This window comes from Aquarana catesbeiana, linkage group LG01 (assembly GCF_042186555.1).
Source record: "Aquarana catesbeiana isolate 2022-GZ linkage group LG01, ASM4218655v1, whole genome shotgun sequence".
Classification (NCBI taxonomy): Eukaryota; Metazoa; Chordata; class Amphibia; order Anura; family Ranidae; genus Aquarana; species Aquarana catesbeiana.
This window is the reverse complement of record NC_133324.1, coordinates 483,836,416-483,862,595: the sequence shown is the minus strand read 5'-3', so window position 1 is coordinate 483,862,595 and position 26,180 is coordinate 483,836,416. Positions and strand designations below refer to the sequence as shown.

At 40.5% G+C, this 26,180-nt stretch overlaps 1 protein-coding gene across 1 annotated transcript in view; it reads right to left on the bottom strand.

Annotated features, from left to right (window-relative positions):
* Positions 1-26,180, bottom strand: part of RNF38 (ring finger protein 38) — a 422,379-nt gene that overhangs the window by 171,419 nt on the left and 224,780 nt on the right. The window contains exon 2 of the mRNA XM_073591770.1: positions 10,451-10,521. Within this exon, the coding sequence (XP_073447871.1) occupies positions 10,451-10,521 (71 nt within the window). The remainder of the gene's footprint in view (positions 1-10,450; positions 10,522-26,180) is intronic.

Below are 26,180 nucleotides of genomic sequence, written 5' to 3'. Positions count from 1 at the left end.
AAGAGAGCCCGAGCAGTACAGAAAGATCTGGAGAGTGCTGCGAAAAAAAAGTAGTTGTGCTGTTTACCTATTTTTTTTGTCTTTATTACGTTCGTGCTGCTCCATGTGCTTTTCTTAAATGTTGTACAGTTTAAAATGGCAACTTTCATGTTCATGGGCACATTATTCGTTCGTATCAAACATTTTTCTTTCGGCCTATAAAACACCATTGTTTTGGCCATATGCATTTGCCCACATTTTTTAGGGCCTACTTGTATGAAAATAATTTGGTTGTGTAGATGTGTTTGTTACTAGAATGAAATGCAAACTAGATTCTGTGTAAGGAGAGGACACTCAGCAGCTGTTTTCACATCTGGACGCTGGAGCACTAGTATGGGACACAAGAACATCCTTTTTATTAGGGGGCCCACACAGGTGCTCCAGTGTATACTATAGGGGTGTCTCCATCTGTGAAGCTTGTACCAAACAGGTAAAGTATTGAAGCTTGACAAAGGACACTAAAAATTCTACATCTTGGAACTCTGCCATAATAGACAATTGTACACCACTTCCAAGAAATGTTTCCTATTTATAGTTCTGCCATCAAATATCTGTGTGCTAAGTATACCATTTTTGTTTTACATAGGAGAGAAAAGACTCGGAGGACACCCCTCATCCGAGGAGACCAGAGACCCCCCACCTCGGGAAGAAGGGGAAATACCCCCAACACAAGAAGAGCAGGAGGAAGAAGACGTGGTGGACCTAGTCACCACAACAGGTGAGTGTCTGCAACCACAGGCTCAGGTAAGAGATGGATGCCGGCATATTTATAATACCTGTTTTTTTTTTTGTTTTCTATCTTTTTAAGTGATCGTGATGTTGTGGATCCAGGGCATTTCACCTCGGAAAGTGCACAGATCCTGATCAGGGAGATCATGGGGTGTAATTTAGCATTGGAAAACCTCAAGAAAAACATCAATGATGTTATTCAAAAAAATAATAACATCATTGATGTTTTGGGGAGAGTTTAAAACCCCTCCAAATCCCTTTGTTTTTTGTGTGCTACAATGTTAAAAATGTTTTTAGCAATTTTTAGAAAAGCCAAATTTTGAGGATGCACACAGTGTGTCAACATGTGCTATCTGCCATTACGGGAGATCAATGGACGCGTTTTTGGGGTGCAACCCCTACCTCAATAATAAAGTAGCTGAGAGGAAGGGGTTGCTCCCCCAAAACACGTCCCTTGATCCCCTGTGATGGCAGCTAGCACATGCTGACATTCGTAAATTGGTGTGCATCTTCAAAATTTGGCTTTTCCTGGGGTGACTTCACCCCATCTGAACGCAATATCAAACACAGTTCCTAAATACTCATGTCTAATATTGCCTTCTACCTAATGTGAACTTTGTAAGTTCAAGATTTGTGTCTTTCTTGTTGTTTTGAAACATGCCTGTTTAATCTTAAATGGACATTTCTATTTTTGATAATGCCACCCCAAAAATTGTTATACAACAAACATGTTGGTTTGTTTTAAAAACCTTTTCTAAATGCACATGTGATTGTGCAGGTATTAAAAAGATTGTTAATCAAGAATGTGTGGATTATTGTCTCAACGCTGCAACACTTTTGTGGTGATGTAATTGCAGCTTTCTGTGACAATGGGTGTTATTTCCTAAGGGCAAATCCACTTTGCAGTACAAGTGCAGTTTCAGTGCATTTTCAAATGCACTTGTAGTGCAAAGTGTATTTGTCTTTAGTAAATAACACCCAACAGTGCTTTGTATAAGGTTACACAATCACGCCATTTTCAGGACTCACCACATTTCGGTCAGGCTCAGCTAAAACAAACACAAGCAGTAAATGTCACCAAAGATTTGCTTAATTTTTTAATTTTATTTGATCAAGGTTTCACAAATTGTCTGGCATATTGATGGCCCCCTTACCCGCAAAGAACTCAAGGTATCTTAGCCAGACATCACGGGCACGGGCACGGGCACGGGAGGGCAAGCCAGGACGGCCACTTTCAAGTGCCGTCAGGGTTGGTTCATTTATAATTCCGGCCTCAGGCCCAACTGAGCCAGCATAGTTGGCAGAATGTTGCCGTAAAAAGTTATGTAGAACACAGCACGCCAGGATTATATGATTCAGTTTATACTCCGCCATATGGATGGGTGTAAGAAATAGGCAGAACCGGCTGGCCATGATTCCAAATGTGTTCTCCACCACTCTTCTGGCTCTGGCCAGCCGGTAATTAAAAACCCTCTGGTCCGGGGTGAGGGTCCTCATCGGGAATGGCCGCATAAGGTGGTCCCCCAGCGCAAAGGCTTCATCCGCAACGAAGACAAATGGGAGTCCTTCCACATTGTCTTCTGGAGGTGGCAAGTCCAAGCTGCCATTCTGGAGACGCCTGTAAAACTCCGTATGGGCGATGACTCCACCATTGGACATCCGGCCATTCTTCCCCACGTCCACATACAGGAACTCATAATTAGCTGACACCACCGCCAACATCACAATACTATTGAACCCTTTATAATTATAATAGTATGACCCCGAGTTGGGTGGTGGGACGATGTGGATGTGTTTCCCATCAATTGCACCTCCGCAGTTAGGAAAGTCCCACCGCTGGGCAAAGTGGGAGGCCACAGTCTGTCATTCCTGTGGCGTGGAAGGACTTTTTGCACATTAAAACATGGAAAGCAGATTAGACACAAACCTTCTTGGCCAACATCAAGATAACATTTATTAATGGGAATTTTTAAACGCCAAAGTATAAGGTACACCTATCAGATTCCCCCTCCCCCACCCCTTCTCATGGGCCATTTCTAACATTATAGGGGGGAGCTCTTGGACAAGTAACCCTCTCCACTTCATTGAGAGATGAATGCCTAAATAATGTGTATTACTTTGAACAGCCCCTCCTTAGTTACACTATTGGCAGCCCACTGGACAGGTAAGAAGTGTCATAATACAAAGATATAGATACACACTGTACACATTTCAGCACATTTGGACATTCTGCTATTACCTATCAAGATAATAATAGGATACAAAAACTTTAAACATTACCATTTGAAAGTATACAGGCAGGCCCTTGCACTACATGCTTTGGGGAATTCATCCATACATCGGAGCACAAAAGAGATGGGTATAGTGTGTATGGGTTTGGCAAAGTCACCAGATAGATGATTGAGGATAGATAAAGAATTGGTATCAGCTGACTTAGCAGTTGGGGGGAGGGAGGGTTAAAAATGATTTGGGGACGCCCCAACAAAAAAGCCTCTGGCACTCTGCCTGAATTTAAAGCACCAATCACATTTTAAAACATTTTAGGGGGTGTTTGGGGTAAAGCACTACTATGGAGCTGATAAAATACATTGTTAAGTGACTACATGAGGTGAATATAGGGCCTGTAGACCATGCTGGGGAGGTAAGTGAAGGCAAATATGTATGAAAGACAAAAAAAAATTAGATAAAGATCCAGTATGAATGAGGACAAAGGGGACATTCACAGCATATTCCAATCATGGTAATTAGGGAATGAGGAAAGAAATACAATACATTATCAAACACTAAATACAATAAAATGTGATATTAAAGGATAAAAATCTTACCTTCATATACTCCTTCTGCAGGACTTGGATGATGGCAGAACAGGTCTCTGGGATAATGATCCCCAGAGCCTGGGGGGAGATGCCTGTCGAGAACTTCAAGTGGCTTCTCCCCGTCGCCAAGTACCGCAGGGTAGCGATGAGCCTCTGCTCCAGAGTGATGGCTTGCCTCATGCAGGTATCCTGCCTGCTGATATAGGGGGTCAGCAAAGCCAACAAACGGTGAAATACGGGGTCCGTCATCCGGAGAAAGCTCCTAAAAGGATTATTCTCACAGATCTCACGGAGCAAAGGCATATGAGAGAAATGGTCACGCGAAGCAACCAATTCTTGGTCCATGAACTCTTCCCCACCCTGTTCATGGACTGGACTTGTGTCAAGGTCAGGACCCCAACACCAAGCCCCCACACAGCACGAACTTTACGAGGAGTACTTATACGCAACATGGCTAGAAAATGGTCGGCTGCTCAGAACGAAGTAACTGAACGCAATGAAGAACAACAAGGCCTGTGAAGAGCGACCTGAAAAACAGCAACGAACGAACAAGAACACAATGACTAATGAAAGTCACGCGTAGCTTGCTTGCATGCACTGAAGAGCAGATACAAACCCACAAGCACAAACTGAACCGCAGAAAACTATCTGAAAGCCACGAGTCTGAAAAAGCGCAAATCGTCTCTCACCAAACTTTTACTAACACAAGATTAGCAAAAGGAGCCCAAAGGGTGCCGCGCTTGGTTCTGAAATGGCTTTTTCTAGTCTCGTCGTACGTGGTTGACGTCACCACGTTCTTGGCGATCGGAAATTCCGACAACTTTGTGCGACCGTGTGTACGCAAAACAAGTTTGAGCCAACATCCGACGGAAAAAATCCTAGGATTTTGTTGTCGGAATGTCCGATCAATGTCCGACCGTGTGTACGGGGCATTAGAGTGACCTAGAGTTTAAACATCTTGTTTTAATTGGTCTCTGCACCTTTCTGTTCCAGGGACAGCAGCGCTCTCCCATTCTTGCACATGCATCACTTCTAAGGGATATGAGAGAAAATCTCCCTAATGAGGTCCAAAGACAGAAATAAAAATCTGAAAAAAAAAACACTGACTGTTCCCCACTTTATCCAAATCTAATGGACAAAAAAAAATTGGCTGGAGTTTGACTATAACAAATAACATCAGGAAAAAACACAGCTGAATGTCACTTAAAGGATGCACACACACAAAAAAAAAGTTTTAAAATTTTAGCTGTTTTCTTGTTTCTATCCCTAAATTAAATGAAACCACAGGTGTAGTAAATCATTTGTTAAAAAAAGCATTTTTTTTTTTTAACAAAAACATGCAAAGCCCAACTCTGACCAACGTTTTGTTTTTTTTTTTTAATTTTGCATATAATTGAACAAGGAAATACTTTTGTCAAAGAAATTCTAAATCTTCTTCATTTTATTGTAAAAAATGTGTCTGGTTGCAGTTTGTGTTCCCAGTGGAGAGATTTCCTGTTTAAAAACATGTTTAAAACTGTTTAAAACTGTTTAACTGTTTAAAAACTTCCTGTTTAAAAACATGACAGAAGTTCATGTGTTTAAAAAGAAGCAGTGTCTTCTTTTCTTAATTATTTGTAATTTTTTAACTTTAGCATCTTCTACTCGCAGTTCGTGTTTTGGTTGGTCATTGCAGTTTTGGAAAATGTAAAACCTAGCTCCAGCCTAACCATTTTTTCTATTGGGAAGAGTGGAGAAGAGTTATGCCCCATACACACGATCGGACTTTCCGACAACAAAACCGTGGATTTTTGTTCGAAGGTTATTAGCTCCAACTTGTCTTGGTCACACAAATGTTGGCCAACGATTAAGAACGTGGGAACGCGATGACGTATGGTGAGCCGAGAAAAAGGAAGTTCAATAGCCAGTGCGGCTCCTTCTGCTTGATTCCGAGCATGCGTGAACTTTGTGCGTCGGACTTGTGTACACACGATCAGAAATTCCAACAACAAAGTTTTGTTGGTGGAAAATTTGAGAACCTGCTAGCCAACATTTGTTGGCTGAAAGTCCAACAACAAATGTTCGATGGAGCATACACACGGTCGGACTTTCAGCCAACAAGCTCACATCCAACATTTGTTGTCGGAAAATCCGATCATGTGTACGGGGCATAACTCTTCTCCACTCTTCCCAATAGAAATAATCATTAGGCTGGAGCTAGGTTTTAAATTTTCCAAAACTGCAATGACCAACCAAAACACGAAACTGGGAGTAGCACATGCTAAAGTTAAAAAATTACAAATAACTAAGAAAAGAAGACAACGCTCCGGGTCAGTCAGCCACAATCTGCTGCAATTACACTTACATATGCCGACGCGGCACCCAGCTGATGATTTGATGCAAAGGGAAGTCTGGACAGCCAAACTACTGAAAAATCACCTTTATTAGAAATATCAAAGGTAGGGTAAAAACAGGGTAATGGTTATTATGCGTAAGTGCTAGTGTAGCACAAAACGTGTCAACAGGTCACCTTGCTATTCCACTGCTGTTTTTCTAGATGTTTTTAACAAAGGTGATTTTTCAGTAGTGTGGCTGTCTGGAGTTCCCTTTGCATCTAAAAAAATATAATTAAAGGTTTAGCAAAAGCAGACAAGGTTACAAAGATCTTACTTAGAAGGAAATAAATCATGGCTTCACTCAACACATATTCCATTTTGGGTTAAGTGGTGCAGTGTCACATCCCTGATTCATTCTTTCCTACTGTCTGGAAATAGGAATTTAGATCTAACCTCTTCCTTGACATCACTGTATCATTCAACGTGTTTATCACCCCAGCAACTCAACTGGATTCATTTCAAAGCTTTAATTTTGTGCTAGGGTATGAGGAGGTCTCTCTATTATGCTCCTGGTCTGTCGGGAAAACCAGTTTGGGAATCAAGCTCTGTCCCAAGCAACTAAAACTAGACATATCATTTTTTTGGACTTTTAATATCATCAGTCATGGTGAGAAATCTATTGTCTATGGCTAGTTTAAATAACATTTGTTCGCTTCTATTACTTGGTGAAGTTAAAAGAAATGTTCAATTTACCACTGTCTTTATGGTCCATTGCATCTAAAGCAACAGGAGTGCTGCCATATAAGGGGGAAAAACACTATGGGGGTTTATTTGGTAAAGCTGCACAGAAACATCTGCATAGAAATGAATCAGCTTCTAACCTCAGCTTGGTCAATTAAGGAGGTGTTCCGCCTTGGGGAAAAAAAAAATTAAAAGTCGGCAGCTACAAATATTGTAGCTGCTGACCTTTAATATATGGACACTTACCTGTCCAGGGAGCCTGCAATATCATCACTCCAGCTGATTTTCAGATAGGCTTTCGGGTGCTGCTGCTGCCATCTCCGCTAAGGGAAACCGGCAGTGAAGCCTTTTGACTTCACGACTGGTTCCCTACTGTGCATGCATGAAGCATGCTACGCTTTCTAACTGGCCCGGCGGTGAAGGAAGGAGGGCAGAACTTCCGAGGGATGGCGGCATCCCCCATCACCTTCGGACATTGCGTGCGGTGTGCGCACACGTGCGGGTCGCACGTGCGTGCGGCCTCATGATGTCACGTATTTTACGGCGAAGGTGACGACAGATGTCGGGGCTTCGCCTTGATGGACGCCGAGGGAGCCACACGAGGCCTGCCAATGGCGGCCACAGCCTCCCTCTACACACCGGGGTTAAGGGGCGGAAGAAACGATACCTGTTGTTAATTTCAGTACTAATTAAGGATACCATTTAATGAGGGTGGATTTGAGTGTAATCCCTCCACTTCCTCCTTGGACGGTCAGACTCTTTTCCTCAACGGTAGGAGTGAGTAAGAACTCATGATACATCTGATTATCAATGCTTTATCAGACCCCATAGAACAATATTATACTTATACATAATTTTGATCTATGTGCACACCAGCTTTGGATGCTGTAGACTTAGATACTTGGCAATATCATGCACTTTTTCCTTAAATCCACACATCACACATACACTCATTTGGTTTTTTTTTTTTTTTTTTTTTTTAAACACTCACTCGTATCATTTTCATGCACATTCCTTTTTTCACATTTTCTTCATATTTTTTACATCATATTTTACACGTCATTATTCACTGTGCACATTCCTCACTTTTCTTCCTATCAACGCCATTGTCAGCAATAAAAGACAAGGTCATCCCTGACATATTTTATATTAGTTATATCAATATAGTCACTTTACTAATCTCATTATCCTTCACATGACTAATTCAAGCTGTAATAGATGATTACAACACTTTCTGACCGCCCAACAGTTAAATCTAACCACTAACCTATATGGGTATATTCATTAGCTAACGCTCTGACAATTTTCGTAGGTTCCGGCCCCACCTCCCCTGTGGCGTGATGGTGGGGGGGCAATTATACGTGTGGCTCCTTGCAAGCCATATCAAGTGGATTTCTGTTCCCCCCTCTTCCGGGGTGCTGCTACGTGTGGGCACACTGGATGGTCTGGCTGCTATGTGGGGAGGCTCTGATCGAGGGGTACATCCAAACTCAGTGGTAATTATGTGCAAAGTGTTACTAAACATGTTGCTAAACAAACTTGCCAATGCTGTAACTCTTTTAAATAAGCTGTACATACTATTATAAATTTTTCTTTTTTCTTTAGCAAACTCATCCTCTGAAGAGACCCCAAAATTCATGGGTCGAAACGCGTCAGTATTGTTATGCAATAGCCTTATCACATGCAGTGTATAACCTATGTTTGCTATTATATGTATTTGGTATGGGTATTTTCCCACTGGAGCTCCCAACTTATATTTATATGTTGTTACATTCATTCATTACCCTTCAATAAAGCATTTTAATATTTTACTTAATGCCTTGCTCATATCTATAGCTAGCTGCCTAAAAACCCCGCTCGGGGGACTTTTTCCCATTTTTCTTGTCCATATTGGGTGAGCAGCATTGACTCCTTAATGTGTCTTCCCTCTTTGCTAATATATGGACACTTACCTGTCCAGGGAGCCTGCAATATCATCACTCCAGCTGATTTTCAGATAGGCTTTCGGGTGCTGCTGCTGCCATCTCCGCTAAGGGAAACCGGCAGTGAAGCCTTTTGACTTCACGACTGGTTCCCTACTGTGCATGCATGAAGCATGCTACGCTTTCTAACTGGCCCGGCGGTGGAGGAAGGAGGGCGGAACCTCCGAGGGATGGCGCCGTGGCGCCATCTTCCGGAAGTAGGGAAGGGTACCTGTCAAAGGGGAGCAAACAGATAACTGGAGGTTCCACGTTTGGGTGGAAATCCACTTTAAGCTTTGGCAATAAAACCTGGAAGCTGATTGATTTCTATGCAGAAGTGAGCTTGATTTTTCACTCTCCAGCTTTAGTAAATAAACCCCTATTTGTCATCAGCATCAAATGGGGGGTACCTAGACAACGAGGGCCTCTTGATTCTACAAAAAACATTCTGAAGTAAGGGTCCACACAAACTAGTAATTATGGAAAAACGTGCACTGTACTAAATTGCCTAGGGTTATTACAGAGTTACAACGAACTTTAGATCCAGGCACACCAAGACAGGGGGCTCACAAACAGAACTGCAATTAAGGCAGCCTAGATTGTGATACTTTAGAAACCTTTTGTATTGGCTTACTGGTGTTCCAGGAAGCCAGAAAAAAAACATTGTTTTACAGAAAAAATCATTTTGTATCTTAGATAAATGCCTTTTTAAGTTCTTATGTATTTTAGTTGTTTTATTATGACTTTTACATTTCACAAACTCTTACTCTTCTATGGTTTTATTACTGATATTTTGATTTTTAAATTGGCTACTAAAGAAAACTTAGCGGGTCAGTGCAATTACTCTGTCTGTCCACAACTGTTGAAATCAACCACAGAGTGCATTGTGAGAAGAAGCAGTAAAGCACAGCAAGAGGCAGAGCCTGTATATGTAATAAGCAATTCCCTTATTTACATATATTTATTTTACAAGTGAAAACATTACCACATATTACTATGTGTATGTACACTAAGTTGATCTCTTTTTCAAATTTTAACTAAAAAAATTATATGTTCTTTTTAAATTTATGAGGTCAATGTATCCTTGGTCAAGCTATATACACAATATAACCCTTAATATTTATGCAACCATATCTACTCATAAACCTAAAGCAACGCAAATAAGTTTGAGAGTCCTAATAGGGTTGTGGTATTTCCTAGAATCACATACTAAAAAGATATATACAACCACTTTTAATTAGTCTGAAGTGTAAACCGTAAATACTATCTTACAGATGTGGCAGAGGCCCACCAGAGTTCTATTTCCCTTTTAGACTGACGTCTTCAAGTAGCCCTAAAATTACGCAGCTGAAACAGTTTTATTTTTTTGTGTATAACATGATCTCTGTTTATTCACAATTTTTTTTATGTATTCCCTGGAAAAAATGGACACAAGCTCAAATGACAGAAACAACACACCAAAACAAAACTCCCTGACATGCCCATATATTTGTTGAACGTTGGCTTCAGAAAAGGTGATAACTTTTTATGCATCCACCCATTCCATATTTGCTAGTTTATTTTCCTTTGCTGTTTGCTTTCTGATACCGCATACATCCTCAGGCAGATATACACACATCAATAGATATACAGGGTTATATGTAGACACATATTTGAATTTCATGAGAAACATTCTTTAATAAAGGTTAAGCTTCCTCCTTAAGGCATTTGAGACTCCCAGCCTGAGCGCTGAAATGTTTAATGCACTTCTTGCCATGTGTTATTGCTTAAGTAATGAGCAATTATTGAATTTCTTTTTAACGTGTGAAAGGTTGTCATGCTATTTATGAGCTTTTAAGGGCACCCATACCTTTTCGCTGTCATCATTGCATATGTGGTCTTGATGTACTGGCTGACACTGAAATGTGGGGCCCAAATGACCTGCACAAGAAAACAAGAAAGGAGATTTATCATTCCTTGCAACAAATCAGTAGTGAAACCACATCTATACCTCTAACCATCCAGAAAATAATGTGCCAATACCAGGATCCCAGATCGAACTTTACACTTTTTTCCCTGTGTTTCCATTAGGTATATTTGCCCTTTCTTCCTGCATGTTCACCAAAACAGGAAGTGATGGTGAAACTGCCCCAATTTAAACATGGACGGTAATTTAGATACAGAGATAAATATTACACTAATAGGTAATGTATCCTAGCTGAATTTCTTATGATGTAGCAAAGGAAAATTATATATTTGTATTTTTTTATTCCATAGCCGGTATATATTTGGTACAAATACAATCCTGCCAGATATAAATACAGCCGAAACAAATTTAAAAACATGTCGACTTACAAGATAATCAAAAAACTAACCATAAGGCCTGATTCAGCTGACCCATAAAGGCTGGATAGCACATTGGAAAATGGTACTTTATAATATGTAATGTGAAACGACTACTGAGGCTATGTATCATACAACAAAGAAACATAAGAATAGATTTTGAATATCACCATATCTGGGCTTTTATTTCTGAGAAACCTTTTTGAAGGAATAGATTTGACAGAAGAGACCCCCAAAGGCGAGAATAAGGGGGAAAGTCTTGTGATGAGATAGGAGTTTGTATATACGTTATGGAAAGAAAGAAGAAAAAAAAGGAGGGGTGGTAGAGGTGGGGGAGTGACTTTATTGATAGGAAGGTAAGGGAAAAATACACGCCAAGAGCTCCATAGCCACTACTGGTCCCCATGCCTGAAAGTGCCATCACAGGGTAATTATATTCGTATTAATCTAAATGTGACGTAAACATTTAAGGCATTGATGTTGATTTACTAAAGAAGTAGAGCCTGTTCACTTAGCAAAGTGAATGTTTACCTTTCAAAATAAATATTAGTGAATAGGGTGAATCTGTGTTCATGTCTTTTTTAAATTTTCCAATTCTGTTCTCTTACAGAAAGAAGGCTATTTTTTCAAACCCAACTGATACATCTGGATAAAAAAACTGCACGTCATCGGCAGGCCAGGCAGAAAAAAATTGATACATTTCACTAAAAAGCCACATTTACATCAGAATATCAAAAAGAGGTACACAGTTTTTTTTTGTTTTTTTGTTGTGAAAGGTCAAAATATCTGCTTGGATTTTATTGTTGTCTATGTTCCTCCTAAGGAAATTCTCATGACTTCCTTTGTGGTCATTAAGCCAGGAAAGGAAAGAAGAATCTCTACAACAGGAACACAGAAAGCAACAGAAGCACTTTTATCAGTGCAGTAGAGAAGGTTTATACACCGGAGTGATCATCAGTGCCAGATTAAACTCTGTGGAGGCCTCTAAGCAATCAAAATTTTGTTGCCCCCCCTCACAGGTTTCTGAAGATTTCTTGTGCGTGCGCTCCAGTGGTATGACATTGAACTAAATAGGGTGCACATTGGTCGCTAAAGCTTTTATGAGACAAGCTGTAATGTGAACCTAATGTCAATGATTTAAGTACTTTAACCACTTGCCGCCCACCATACCATAGTAAAATGGTGTCGGCAAAGTGGTTGTGTTATCCTGACCAGATGTCATATGACGTCTTTCAGGATAACAAGATGCTGCGCGCCCCCGGGGGCGCGCATCACGGCGATCATTGTTGCAGTGTGTCACTCTGACACACCGCAACTCCGATCTAGGTAAAGAGCCTCTGACGGAGAGTCTTTACCATGTGATCAACCGTGTCCAATCACGGCTGATCACATTGTAAACAGGAAGAGCCGTTGATAAGCTTTTCCTCACTCGTGTCTGTCAGATGCGAGTAGAGGAGAGCCGATCAACTGCTCTTCTAACGGGGGGTCTGTGCTGATTGATTATCAGCGCAGCCCCCCTGAGGATGCCCACACTGGACCACCAGGGACGCCACCAGGACCACCAGGGATGCCCACCACTAGTCACCACCAGGTATGCCACCCATGGCCACCAGGGATGCCAATCAATGCCCACAATGGATGCCAATCAGTGCCCACAATGGATGCCAATCAGTGCCCACAATAGGCATCACTGATTGGCAGGCATTATTGTTTGGCATTTATTGGCATCCATTAGTACCAACCATTAGTGTACATCAGTGCCACCTATCAGTTCCCATCCATGGCCATCCATGCCACCTATCAGTGCCCATCCATGCCACCTATCAGTGCCCATCTGTTCCGCCTATCAGTGCCCATCAGTGCTGCCTTTCAGTGCCCATCAGTGCCACCTATGTGTACCCATCAGTGCTGCATATCAGTGCCACCTATCAGGGCCCATCAGTGCCGCCTATCAGTTCCCCATCAGTACCGCATATTAGTGCCCATCATCAGTGCCCATCAGTGCTACCTCATTGGTGCCACCTCATCTGTGCCCATCAGTGCCGCCTTATCAGTGCCCGTCAGTGCAGCCCCATCAGCCCCATGTAACAGAAACAAAAAATAAATGTTTTTTCTTCAAAATTTTCGGTCTTTTTTTATTTGTTTAGCAGAAAATAAAAATCCCAGAGGTGATCAAATGCCACCAAAAGAAAGCTCTATTTGTGGGAAGAAAATGATAAAAATGTAGTTTGGGTACAGTGTTGCATGACCGCGCAATTGTCATTCAAAGTGCGACAGCACTGAAAGCTGAAAATTGGTCTGGGCAGGAAGGTGTAAAAGTGCCCTGTGTTGAAGTGGTTAAGTTGTTTTGGGGTACATTACATTAATACAGTATTTTTTCTATAGAGACTTTAATGTAAAGTTTTTGTTTCTTTTGTAAACAAGCTACAAAGCTTCATTGTAATTTTCTTTCAAAATCAAATAAATATTATTTTGATCTGTTGTTGCAGGGCCCCATAGGCCAGTAGCTATTCTGTTTGGTAATCGGGCACTGGTGATCACCCCACCCTTTCTGTCTTGTTTATCTGTACAGATCTATACTGATATCAAGGGGTACATGAGATGAGTTGACTCATAGGAGTTTTAATAAACCTCAGAAACACTGCTGTACCTCGTCTTTTTACTCTGGCTTTTACCACTGGCATAATGAGTGCCTTTAATCCCTCCACTACAGGTAAACCTAAACTGACTACTAGTGGATGGAAGACAATGCTAGAGTCTGCGCAGGCCCCAGAGCTAAGAACTCTTCCAAGACTCTTATATCCGTGTTTATAAAAAAGATAAGGGAAGGTGAGTGGAGTTTTTGGGGATCAGTTCTACTTTATATGTTTCTCATGTTTGCTATTAAAAGTATATGTTAAATATACATTGGAGATCCCTCCACCACCATATAAACACTAATTAAAGGTTAAAATATATCCAACATGAATGCACTGTGCTTAGCTACTCGGCTCCCTAGGAGGCAGCAGTGATGCATCAGCCCATTAAAAAACATCTGGGTCTGGGGTAGGTATTATGTTTTTTTTTTTTTTTTTTAAGCCGTTAATTAGTGTTGTTTTATTTGGGGAGGGAAGGCTCCCAGATAAGCTGACCTTGCTATTTCATGGCTAGAGTTTGCATTAGATGCTCCTGTATCAATTCCTGTATTTTATAAATCCCATTCATGTATGACATGTAGTATAAGAGGACATATGCAGTACAAATGTGGGTATGGGTAGTTCAAAATGGTTTCAAATATAACAACAAGATATATAATATATATATATATATATATATATATATATATATATATATATATATATATATATATATATATATATATATATTTTAGGCTTTAATAGTGATGGCCAGGCTATAGAAGTCTGACATGTGTCAACGCTCAGTGGAAATAACTATCAATTTCCTTTGACACTCACACTCATTTCCACTGGGGACTATGTCTCAGGCAAAGCCATAGCATTAGATTATCCCTGGAATAAATCATGTGTGCAACACTTCTTAGAACATCTGTTTAACCTCTACACAAGGGCCCACTACACAGAATACTAAGCAAAGCATAACTATGACCTTTCCTTCAGAATGGAGTTTACTGGACAATCATCTGAGACCTGAACATTATGTTGAGCGACATTTGTGAATGTCACAGACTTTTACTACAACACACTTAGCTAGTTTACAACCCTTTGCACAAAAGAATACAATTCTACTTCCCAAAGTGACCCTGGCTATTCCTTCTGATCAAAGTAAATATGCAAAGTCTTATAAGTGACTTATAAATGGGGTAAATTGCGCTAAAAAATCTTACATTGTGAAGAAATATTCAAAAAAATTGTTACCTAACATTTCATGGTCAGATAAAGCCTAGATAGATCTTGTTTGATATCATCTGGTCTTATCGCCCTTATCTGTTCAGCCTCCTGGATAGGTAACAGGAAGCTTGATATCTTTAACCAAAAGCTAGTAGAGATAAATTCAGCGCTGACTAACCAACGGACAACTCAAAAAAGGTAAATGCAAGCAGACACTAAGGCAAATTCAACAACACCTCTATTACATATAATAGAAAGCAGTGCTGCGCAAATATAAATGTCCTTGAAATAATACATCAGATGTAACAGGTGAAGTGAGGAGATGGAACCACCAGTGGACACTCAAGACGACAGGGGATAAATCTACAGTGACTGTGATCCCTTCACCGCACATGGATGGCCCCTCACCTGAGACATTTGACCTGAAACAGGTCATTACAGCATATACACCATACAATGGGTAAACCGATCCAGGTGATGGTAGCTTCGTTTTCAGAATTCAGCACTCATCAGGTTAAAAGGAATGTTGTATATGCAAATAAAAATCATATGCAAATATAGTGCTCTCTGCGTATAATTTATTGAATTAAAAGAGTAAAACAATGCACTTACAGAAACCGGCACTCAGATCCGAGTGCCGGCTAGACAGCGTGTGATCGTAACAAACAGGCTGATGGCCGCGGGTGATGCCATGCGCTCCTGGCCCCCGTACGTGTTACGTCCATGGGCGGGACTTCTTCAGCGTGGGGCGGGATGCGCATTGACGGCCCGCATTGTTTATATATAGCGCCATAGCAACGGCAATGCGCCAATCACAGTACAGATGCAGTAATCCCGGGAAACCATGAACAGAGCACGTCACACCAGCTGCACCCGAACATATCATCGGCACGCAAAAGAACATTCAGCCTCACACGGAGTGAAGAAATAATTAGTACAATGTACCTATATATAATTCCCCAGATCGGAAATATTAATAACAGCTCATAAGGCTTAAGCTGGCCACTTTTTTATGAGGATTTATATGTTCCGGGGTTGCTCCTAAGCTTTTTCTTTTAAGCCTTATGAGCTGTTATTAATATTTCCGATCTGGGGAATTATATATAGGTACATTGTAGATAGATTAAAAAAAAACACATGGATCCCCCCACAATTGAGGTGGATAAAGGAATCCTCCCCACTGCGCTACTGTATTCTGATAGAAGGACTCCTCAGGACACTGATCAATGCTTCAGCTGATTAACTGCATGCGCTGATTGAGTGGTGATTTTCCAACATTCCCATTTGAGAAAAGCCGATTGCTAGATCGATTTCTATCTAGCATGAATAGCCATAGATGGATCGAAATTCGGCCAGTCTTGCTAAAAAGGCTAAATTTCGAAACATCTATATGTAGCAATAAATATAAATGAAAAAAAAAACTTTTTGTCATCTCTCTTTATGGTACTATACTAAATGTATGCATCTGTGCGTACATCCTCATTAAAATAAGTTCCTGAATAGCTAGTGAGCAGGCACATGTGATATCTCTTTGCAGGTGTACGTTTCATCCATATCATTCTAAAGGTCAATGGCAGAACTATAGAGCTTGTAGGTGGTACAGATACAACTTGGTATGTAACTTGATGAACACAAGGTATGCACCATAGTGCCCATCATTCAGAGTGGTCTGGAGATTTCTGCTATTACTGAGATCATAGAGGACTTCAAAGGTTACTATTAGTAGGCTTCATTAGAAGCTTGGACATACACAGGGAAAGTGTGTATATCCAGTGATGTATCCATAGTTAGTGTGACAATACTACTATGTTACAATTTTAAAGTGGAGCTCCAAGCAAAAAAAAAACATATTCGAAATACATATACTGTATATGTATGTAGCGCCACCCCCGTAGGAGCCGCTTCAGTTAGTTCAGTCCGTTACTCTGCCTCTCAACCCTATGAACAGCCTCAGCCCCCTCTGGCACACCTGGCAATAGTGTAAGCGCAATGACCAATGAGAAACACACGTTATGATAAAACACAGAAATTGCATTTACTGCAATATTTCTGTGGAAGTATAACAGACTGTAACAGTATATATTTAAGTAATCATCTAGAGAGCTATAACTGAGATTTACGAGCAATATAACGCTCAGTCCTATATTCAGGCTGCTTTCAGGGGATTCAAAACCTGAGAATGTCCCCAAGAGCAGGGGCACACTTAAATGGTAAATAATACAGAATACTTTATTAATCCCAAAGAGAAATTGGGAAATTGTTACGACACAGACATACTTAACAAAGACAACTCAAGATCACAAAAATAGGCTGAACAAGATGCAAAAACACAACAAAATTACCAATAACAGCCATTAACACCAAATCAGAAAATTAATACTACACTACAAATAAAGCATTCATACAATTAAAATATAACATAAAATAAATAAAACATATTAAAATAACAGGCAAACTACCAAATACAAATAATACACCACTTTCTATAACACCACCCCAGATAATACCACACAATACCAACATACTATAAAAACAACACAAAATCCTGATAATAAACAACCAGAATTAAATCTTCACCTCCAGCTCTCACAGAAAATAATTCTATATCTTGATTGCCACAGGCAAAAATAATTTCCTGTGTCGTTCTGTGGTGCATTGTGGGTGTAACAATCTGTCACTGATGGTACTCCGCAGACTGACCAGCGTATTGTGGAATAGGTTGGAGGAGTTGTCCAAGATAGAATGTAACAACAGTCTCCTCTCCAACATTCTTGTAAAAGACTCCAATTCCAATCCAGCAACATCACTGGCCTTGCAAATCAGTTTGCTGAATCTCGTGATGTCCGACACCCTAAGCCTGCTTCCCCAGCATGCCACTGCATACAGGAGAGTGCTGGCCACCACAGACTCATAAAACATTTTCAGCATCATCCTGCAGATGTTAAAGGACCTCGGTCTCCTCAAAAAGTAGAGACGGCTCTGGCCCTTCCTATAGAGCACCTTAGTGTTCTTGCTCCAGTCCAGCTTATTATCTATATGAACCCCCAGATACTTGTAACTCTGTACTACCTCCCCATCCACTCCTCAGATAGAGATTGGAGTCACTTCCTCTTTCTGAAATCCACAACCAGCTCCTTTGCCTTTGTCACATTTAGATACAGATAATTAACCTCACACTATGTGACAACGTTCTCCACCACAGTCCTATACTTAGTCTCTTCCCCATCCACTACCACAGAGTCATCAGAAAACTTCTGAGGATGGCAAGATTCTGTCTGGTAGCTGAAATCAGTGGTGTAGACAGTAAAAAGAAAGGGAGAGAGAACTGTCCCCTGTGGAACCCTAATACTGCTGATCACCCTATCTGACACACAGTCTTGCAAACGCACATACTGTGGTCTTCCTGTCAGGTAGTCTACAATCCATGACACAAGGGAAACATCAACCTGTATTGCTGCTAGCTTCTCGCCTAAAAGATCCGGCCTGATAGTATCAAATGCACTGGAGAAGTAAAAAAACATGACCCTCACAGTGCTTGCTGACTTATCCAGGTGTGCATACATGCAATTTACCATGAAAATGATAGCATCCTCAACCCCCAGTCTTGGCTGGTATGCAAACTGCAAAGGGTCTAAACATTTACTAACCATGGGTCATAACTGATATACAAGTCTCTTCAAGGTCTTCATGATGTGGAAGTTCAAAGCCACTGGTCTATAGTCCTTGGAGCCACAAGGATGTGGTATCTTTGGCACAGGGACAAGACAGGATGTCTTCCACACCACAGCACAAAAAGCACAATATGACACTTTAAATCGGATTGGTTACATTTACTCAGGTTGACTCTATGAGTACAGGCAGGAGGAGAGCAGAAGAATGACCCTCTTTGTGTCAGGTCTCTCTCTCTTGTCCCCTGACACCACAGGTCCAACTTTAAACACTTTATTCAAATCAACATGCAACGGCTTAACCTCCTAGATAAGCTGTCCCACACACACGTACTGTATATACAGGCTTTAAAATAAAAATTAGATCCAGTAAGTAATAGGCAACTTAATACCTAGCGTAAAGTGATCCATGCCTTTTCTCTTGCTATCCCATCTAACTGTACCTGCGCATAAAGGCTAGTGCAATCTACTTACAGTTTCCTTTCTCATGAGACAGCTCTCCAGCAATCCAAGCATGCGGGGCAAAAATGACCTTACCTCTTTTCACTTTGCAGTCCTTTATTTCTCTTTTTACTATTAGCTGAATTTTTTTTTTTTTTTTTTTTCTGGCCTTAGCCAATCGAGAAAAGTATAATGTAATTGTATGTAGGAAGATTGAACACAAACTGAGACTACAAATCAGGAATCTACTGGTGGTCTGGTGCTATGTGAAGGTACCGTTTGATGGGTTAGCAAGATGGATAGTTTGGGTCAGTTTAGATATTGCTACCCAAGGCCTGGACCTATGTACTCTTTGCAAACATTAGGCCCTCATTGTCTAATTTAATTTTGCTATTCTGTGGAGAAAATTAAAGAAAACTTTCATATAATGGTCAAAAAGCTGAACTTAAATAACTGCAAGTAAATACTGAATATAATTTATGATCGTCAGGGGATCCTTAAGCCTAAAACACTTCCCTAGTTGTTGAAATATAAAAGGCAACCATACTCAAAAACAAAAATGCTTATTTGCCATCATTAATTTCATGCTGGCATGGACAGAAATAATTTAGTAATATGCATTAAACAAAGTAATGCCACAGGGAAAAGCTTGATTAGAGAGCTCAGCTGTATGGTTGCCAGTGTTTGGATACAAGTTCAGGGACACTGCTGTTGAGTGTATTCATCTCTCCACATCACACTGCAGACAAGGCAGACTTAGGAAACTACACCCCTGAAATTATAATGTTGTATTGTGCCTTCTAGTCTAACACTGATCTTGAAATTGAAAAAACAGCTGGATAATAATTAGATTCACCAACTGTAGCAGTGTTTCTGTTATGTCAACGAATTCAAGCTCAGTAGCTGTTAAACTCGACATGGTCAGCAAATGCGACTTAAAGATGAACTCCGGGCAGATAAAAAAAGACACAAACTAATGCAGCTAAGTTAATGATACATCACATTTTTTTTTTTAAAGCAAGTACTATAAATATCTGAATTTTAATTGTCATCAGCCTCTTGCAGTCCCTATACAACAGAGCTCAGGGTTGACACTCACAAGGGTTGAAGCAGAACAAGGAGACAACCAGTTCATTTACTGACACTCAGAATGCTGAGAGGAGGAGAGGACAGAGTGACAGAACGATGATCTCTTTAGTAAGCTGCTTCTCCTTCAGTATCAAGTCACAGGCTGGGGGAAGAAAAGAGAGACCTGCATTACTTAAAGAGGACCTGAACTATGGAAGTTGTGCTTAAAGAAGCAGCCACACTCGGGATTACATTGCAGGATCCTGGTGCGACGTTACTTACCTTGTCTCCAGGATCCTGCAATGTCCCCCGCAGTGTCCGTGGGCTCTGTCTCCTCCGAAGCCTCTCCGTGCCAGGCTCCGTTCCCTGCGAGCGGCGCGGCACACGGGGCGGAGCCTGGCGGCAAATTCAAAAAAATTTAAAAACCATAACACATACAGTACTGTAATCTTACAGATTACAGTACTGTATGAAATTATTTCACATCCCTTTTGTCCCCAGTGCTTTGGCCCATGCCCTGCATGCATTTTTATATGATATATACTGTTCTTTCTACCTGGAAACTGGAGATTGTCCATAGCAACCAAAAAGTGTCCCTTTATGTCAAAAGTGGCTTTAGATCAGCTAGAAAACAGCGATAGTAAATTAGAACACTTGCAGAATTGAGCGATAGTGAATCGTGGGGAAATTTATTTTATTATTATTATATTATTTTTTTTTAAATTATTTATATTTATTTATTATATTATAATTAATGTTTTTGTGTTTCAAACTTCATCATACCGGGGATATCTACTAGACTCTTGTTTGGACAGATTTAAGTGTGTTATTGTTGAGAATTACAGCCCTACAATATAAAACGCCAAATTTCCATGCAAAATAATTGTACCGCTTTCAGTACCTAAAATCCAAAATAATCATACCTCCAGGGAGGTTAAATCTCCTGAGACTTTTGCCCTGTACACACGGTCGGATTTTCTGGCGGAAAAAGTGCGATCGGATTTTATTGTCGGAAATTCCGATCGTGTGTGGGCTCCATCGGACATTTTCCATTGGAATTTCCGACGCACAAAGTTTGAGAGCAGGCTATAAAATTTTCCGACAACAAAATCCGATCGGTTAAATTCCGATCGTGTGTACACAAATCTGATGCACAAAGTGCCACGCATGCTCTGAATAAATTAAGAGACGAAAGCTATTGGCTACTGCCCCGTTTATAGTCCCGACGTACGTGTTTTACATCACCGGGTTCAAAACGATCAGATTTTCCGACAACTTTGTGCGACCGTGTGTATGCAAGACAAGTTTGAGCCAACATCCTTCGGAAAAAACCCTAGGATTTTGTTGTCGGAATGTCCGATCAATGTCCGACCGTGTGTACAGGGCATTACAGTCATGGGCACAGTGCCTTAGGCACAGGTATGCCTAGGGACACTTATATGTTATAAAGTCCATCACTATTATGTGCATATACATAGGAGAAGTTAAAACAGATATGGTTTGGGATCAAGATTTTAAGCAGTTTCATTCCTTGACATTGAACACCTTCCTGTAACTGTTACCATTTAAACAACTTACTGTTGTCCTATCACATAGAGAGTAATAATTACCATAGTTTGTAAAATAATTTACACTTTGAACATGCCACTTCAGCAAAATGATAAGCCACAAGTCCTTGTTTGGGAAACTAAATCGGAAGTCAAGGTTAAAACAAACCTTGTATTGTTTTGTAGATCCCCATCCCCCAAACACAGTTAAATACCAAAAAAAAATTGAACAAACATTTTTTTTCGTCTCACCTTCTGGTGACTTCTTTAATGTGCCAGTGACATCGCTGGGCATCACTGAGCCTTCCTCATGGTCCTGGAAATCCGAGGATCCCAAATCCCACAAGAAGGTGTTTCTCATTTTTCTTTAACCACATCAATAGGGAGGGAGCACTTTTGCTCTCTTCCTTCCCAGGCCAATATTCAGCTTTCAGCGCTCTCACATTTTCAATGAAAATTTCGCGGTCATGCTACGCTGTACCCAAATGACATTTTTATCATTTTGTTCGCACAAATAGAGCTTTCTTTTGGTGGTATTTATTCACGACTTTTTTTTTTTGCGATATAAGCGAAAAAAGAGCAGAAATTTGGAAAAAAAAACAATATCTTCTTTATTCTATTTTAAAAGAAATCCAATAAAATTTAATTTTGTCATAAATTTAAGCCAAAATGTATTCTGCTACAGGGTAAAAAAAAAATCCCATTAAGTGTATAATAATTGGTTTGTGTGATCACGGACAGATATACGCAAATGATCATGTACAGATGTGCGCAGGTGATCGCGGTCATATGTTTGCAGATAATCATTGGGACATGTGATTTTACTGGGACATATGTGGGGGACAGGTGTTTTTGGGGACATTTGTGTGGGGACATGTTTTTGGGGACATGTATTTTGGGGACATGTGTTTTGGGGACATGTTTTGGGACATTGTGTTTTACAGTGTGTTACTATGCTGGTGATCAGTGTGTAAAAAGCTGTAAAAAACAGCTTATACACACTGATCACCAGCCGGCTGCAGCGATCCACTCTCCTCTCCTCACCGACAACTAATGTGTGAGGAGAGGAGAGCCGATCGCCTAGCAACCGCCTCTCTGTTTACATCACATGACGGCTGTGATTGCACACGGCCGTCATGTGATCAGGAGGGCCAATCACAGAGCCCTCCTGCCGATCTGAGATGCACCGTGTCCGGGTGACATGAGCGCATCAGGATCACGCCACTGCGCAATCCCCCTCCTTCTGAGGGACTTTCCTGAACGTCAACTCAGAAGGAGAGAGCACCCACCCGGCCGTACATATGCAGTGGCCGGGTGGGAAGTGGTTAACTAATTTACATGTAGGGCTGGCGTTTATAAGACCTTGCTTTTTAAAAACAACTAAGCTTTGTAATACATACAACCATGGTCTCCAAACTGCGGCCCAGGGTCAGATGTGGCCTTTTTCTTGCCTTTATCCATCTCTTGGGGAACTATTCCACCTACTGACACCAGTGAAGCAGCACAATTCTTCCCACTGATTGTGGTGCACAACTTTTCCATCAACACCAATGGTGGGACACCATTCCTCTTACAGACACCAGTTATAGGGGACTATTTCACCCACAGACAATCATGACAGGGCACTATTCCTTCCACTAATACCAATTATGGGACACTTTTCCTCCCCCTAATACCAATGATGGGGCACTATTCCTCCCATTAATACCAATGATGAGGCACTATTCCTCCCACTAACACCAATGATGGCACACTATTCTCCCCTCTAATACCAATGATGGGGTACTATTCCTTCCACTGATACCAACAACAGGATACTATTACTCCCACTAAGACCAATGAAGGAGTATTGTTTACTATCACTGACGCCAGGACATTTTCTACTCCTACTGGCCATAGTTTGGCCCCACTAAAGTCTGAAGGAGAGTAAATTGACCCTTTGTTTAGAAAGGTTGGAGATCCCTGGCATAGAGTGAATCTAACATGTCCACCTCACTGCTTTTTGCTGACTGTCTAGTGCAGTGATTCTCAACCAGGGTTCAGTGGAACCCTAGGGTTCTTCCAGAGGTTGCTAGGGGTTCCTTCAGCAATTTCTGCCTCTCAGATAAGTTCCAACTGACACCATTGATCTTCTTAGCTATCTGGAGGTAATTCTTCCCAATGACCACAAGTGTAAGGACCATTGCTCTCACTGACCATCACAATAATGTATCATGAGTTGTAGATTTCTAATTTTTAGCAGGGGTTCCTCGAGACCGGAGAACTATTTCAAGCATTCCTCTGTGTTGAAAAGGTTGAGAAAGGCTGATCTAGTGAACTGGGAACTCTTTCTGCTCACCTGTTTATAATACAGAAGAAATATTTCCATTTTTATGTCTCTGACATATAGGAACCCTCTTGTATAAGGTCTCAGTTCTACAATTCATGAAGCTGTTATCAAACTGTCAGTAAGTTTAAAACCTGTCCTGCAAGGTTGATTGGTGATGTATGAAGAAGAGAGAAAGGGGAAGTTTCAAAGCCCAGATTAAGGAAACTGACCCATGCAGCCAACATGTAAGGAGCCCTCTGAAATCTGCCGCAGTGGATACGTGACTGCCTGGAAAAAGGTGAGGGCAGGGAACTTTGATCTGTGGTGTAGCCACATTAGAAGTTTATGTCACTATGGCTTTCAGTTTGAAAAGCGGAATAGAAGAATATAGAAGTGCTTCATATAGAATATATGTAGATGCTTACTTTAATTTCGTCATCTGGCCTAGAAAAATGACAACTGGATTTTTACTAGCTATGATTGAGAACACAGACACCTTTCATCAATGTATCTAAAAATTGTAATGTATGAAAGTATGAAAAATGCATAATTGGCAACAAATTTTGCCCAGTCCTCTGATGTTTCCCATTCCATTCCAGTCAGCATTTAGACGACATAAAGAAGAAAAAAATGGGTTGGGTCATGTGGTTTCTCATTGAATGCCACTTAATTGCTTAAAAATGTGAAGTATACAGTACATTCATGTCAAACTGTTATGCGTGTGACCCACCGTAAAAGAACCTGACAGAAAGGGAAATCCACATAGGTGCGTGCATACTAAACACACAAAACAAGAACTAAAATTTGATTTACTAGTTGAAATCGCTGACAAGGGCAACTGATGACAGAAGGGAACCTTTTTGCGCCATAACAATGTGTGCGGTACAAAATGGATGGATTATCCAGTTCACATTTCATGTAATTCACACATCCTTTCTATAACCCCACATCAGAAGCCGTTTGCTTTTATCTTTTGTTCAGTCTTCAAACAAATGGAGCACATGTTTTAAGAAATGAATCTTGGGATATCAAAGGGCCGATGAGGTAAAGAAAGAAAAATTGCTTAAACTTGTCTTTATTAGTTCTGGTTAAAAATAACAAAACACACAAGCCTGGATTTGAGTTGGAAATAAGAAACATATTGTCTTTGAGGCAAAGCAAACCATTATACCCATAATGTGCTTGAAGGGGCAGTAGCAGGTAAGATGTATTTCAAAGTAACTGGCTTCTAGGGAATAAGCGATCACCATATATCTGACAAATTATATTACAATGCTATAAAACTCCTAAACAAAAAGAGAAGCCTCTGTCCAAGGCCAGAAGTACCTTCAAATTTTACATTGGTCGTTTGTTTTTCTAGAATTTCGTTCAAAATAGTGTAGCACCAATACACAAGTACATCCGTATTTAATATCTAAGGATTTTATGGCTAGCCCGAGCTACGCTATGATTGCTGGAATTTATCAGATGTCTGCATCAAGAACCCTGTGCCCATAGCAACCAATCAGATTCTTTATTTGGTTCTCCCATATTGCAATAGAAAACATTAAAGTGAGAATTATCTTAAGACCCTGTGATAAATTAGTCCAATTATTCTTCAATCAAAAAACCCTACCGGTTTAAGAAAATGTGATATTGCAAGGCAGGGGAGGGAAGCGACCAGCAAAGTTGGCCTTATTTATGAAAGTGTCTGAGAGAAGAACACAGCAGAATGCAACAGACTGAGTTGATTCTTCCCTCAGACACTTTCAGCAATAAGACCCACTATAATTATGTTCTGATTAAACAAATCACGTTTCATGCAAGGAGATTTTACCTCATCTTAACTGATTTTGATTAGCTCTCAATAAATCAACGGTTCTAGTAGAATTTCCCCTGGGGTTTTTGTGCACATGTAATCTGTATGAATCAAATGGGATCCAAAAAAAAACTCCAGTGTCATTTAATGTTTAACCCCTTCATGACCAGGGGTCATTGAAGATCAGATGCCCAGATTAAATTTAGCATTGTTGATCTACATTATTTAAACTGGACAAAAACACTATGTTTAATTTGTCTACCTAAATACTTTTTAGAATTTTTTTTTTTTAAGGTTTTTGTTTGGTATTTGTTTTAATAAATATTTTTTTTTTCATTATCAGCTGACAATGGGACACAAATGTAAAAATGGTGTTTATTAGAAAATGTAAAACGTCCTTTCTTCTTTCTCGAATCCCTTGACACCAACAGTACGCAAGTATGGGGCCCCACTGGACCGGGCTTTTTTCCCGTGGGCCGCATATCTGCGTATCTGTCTTTGTACGCCGCACAGAGCTCATGGTGAGACCCCAGGTCCGGTACTAACGATCAGTGTTAACCCCTTTAATACCGGACACTT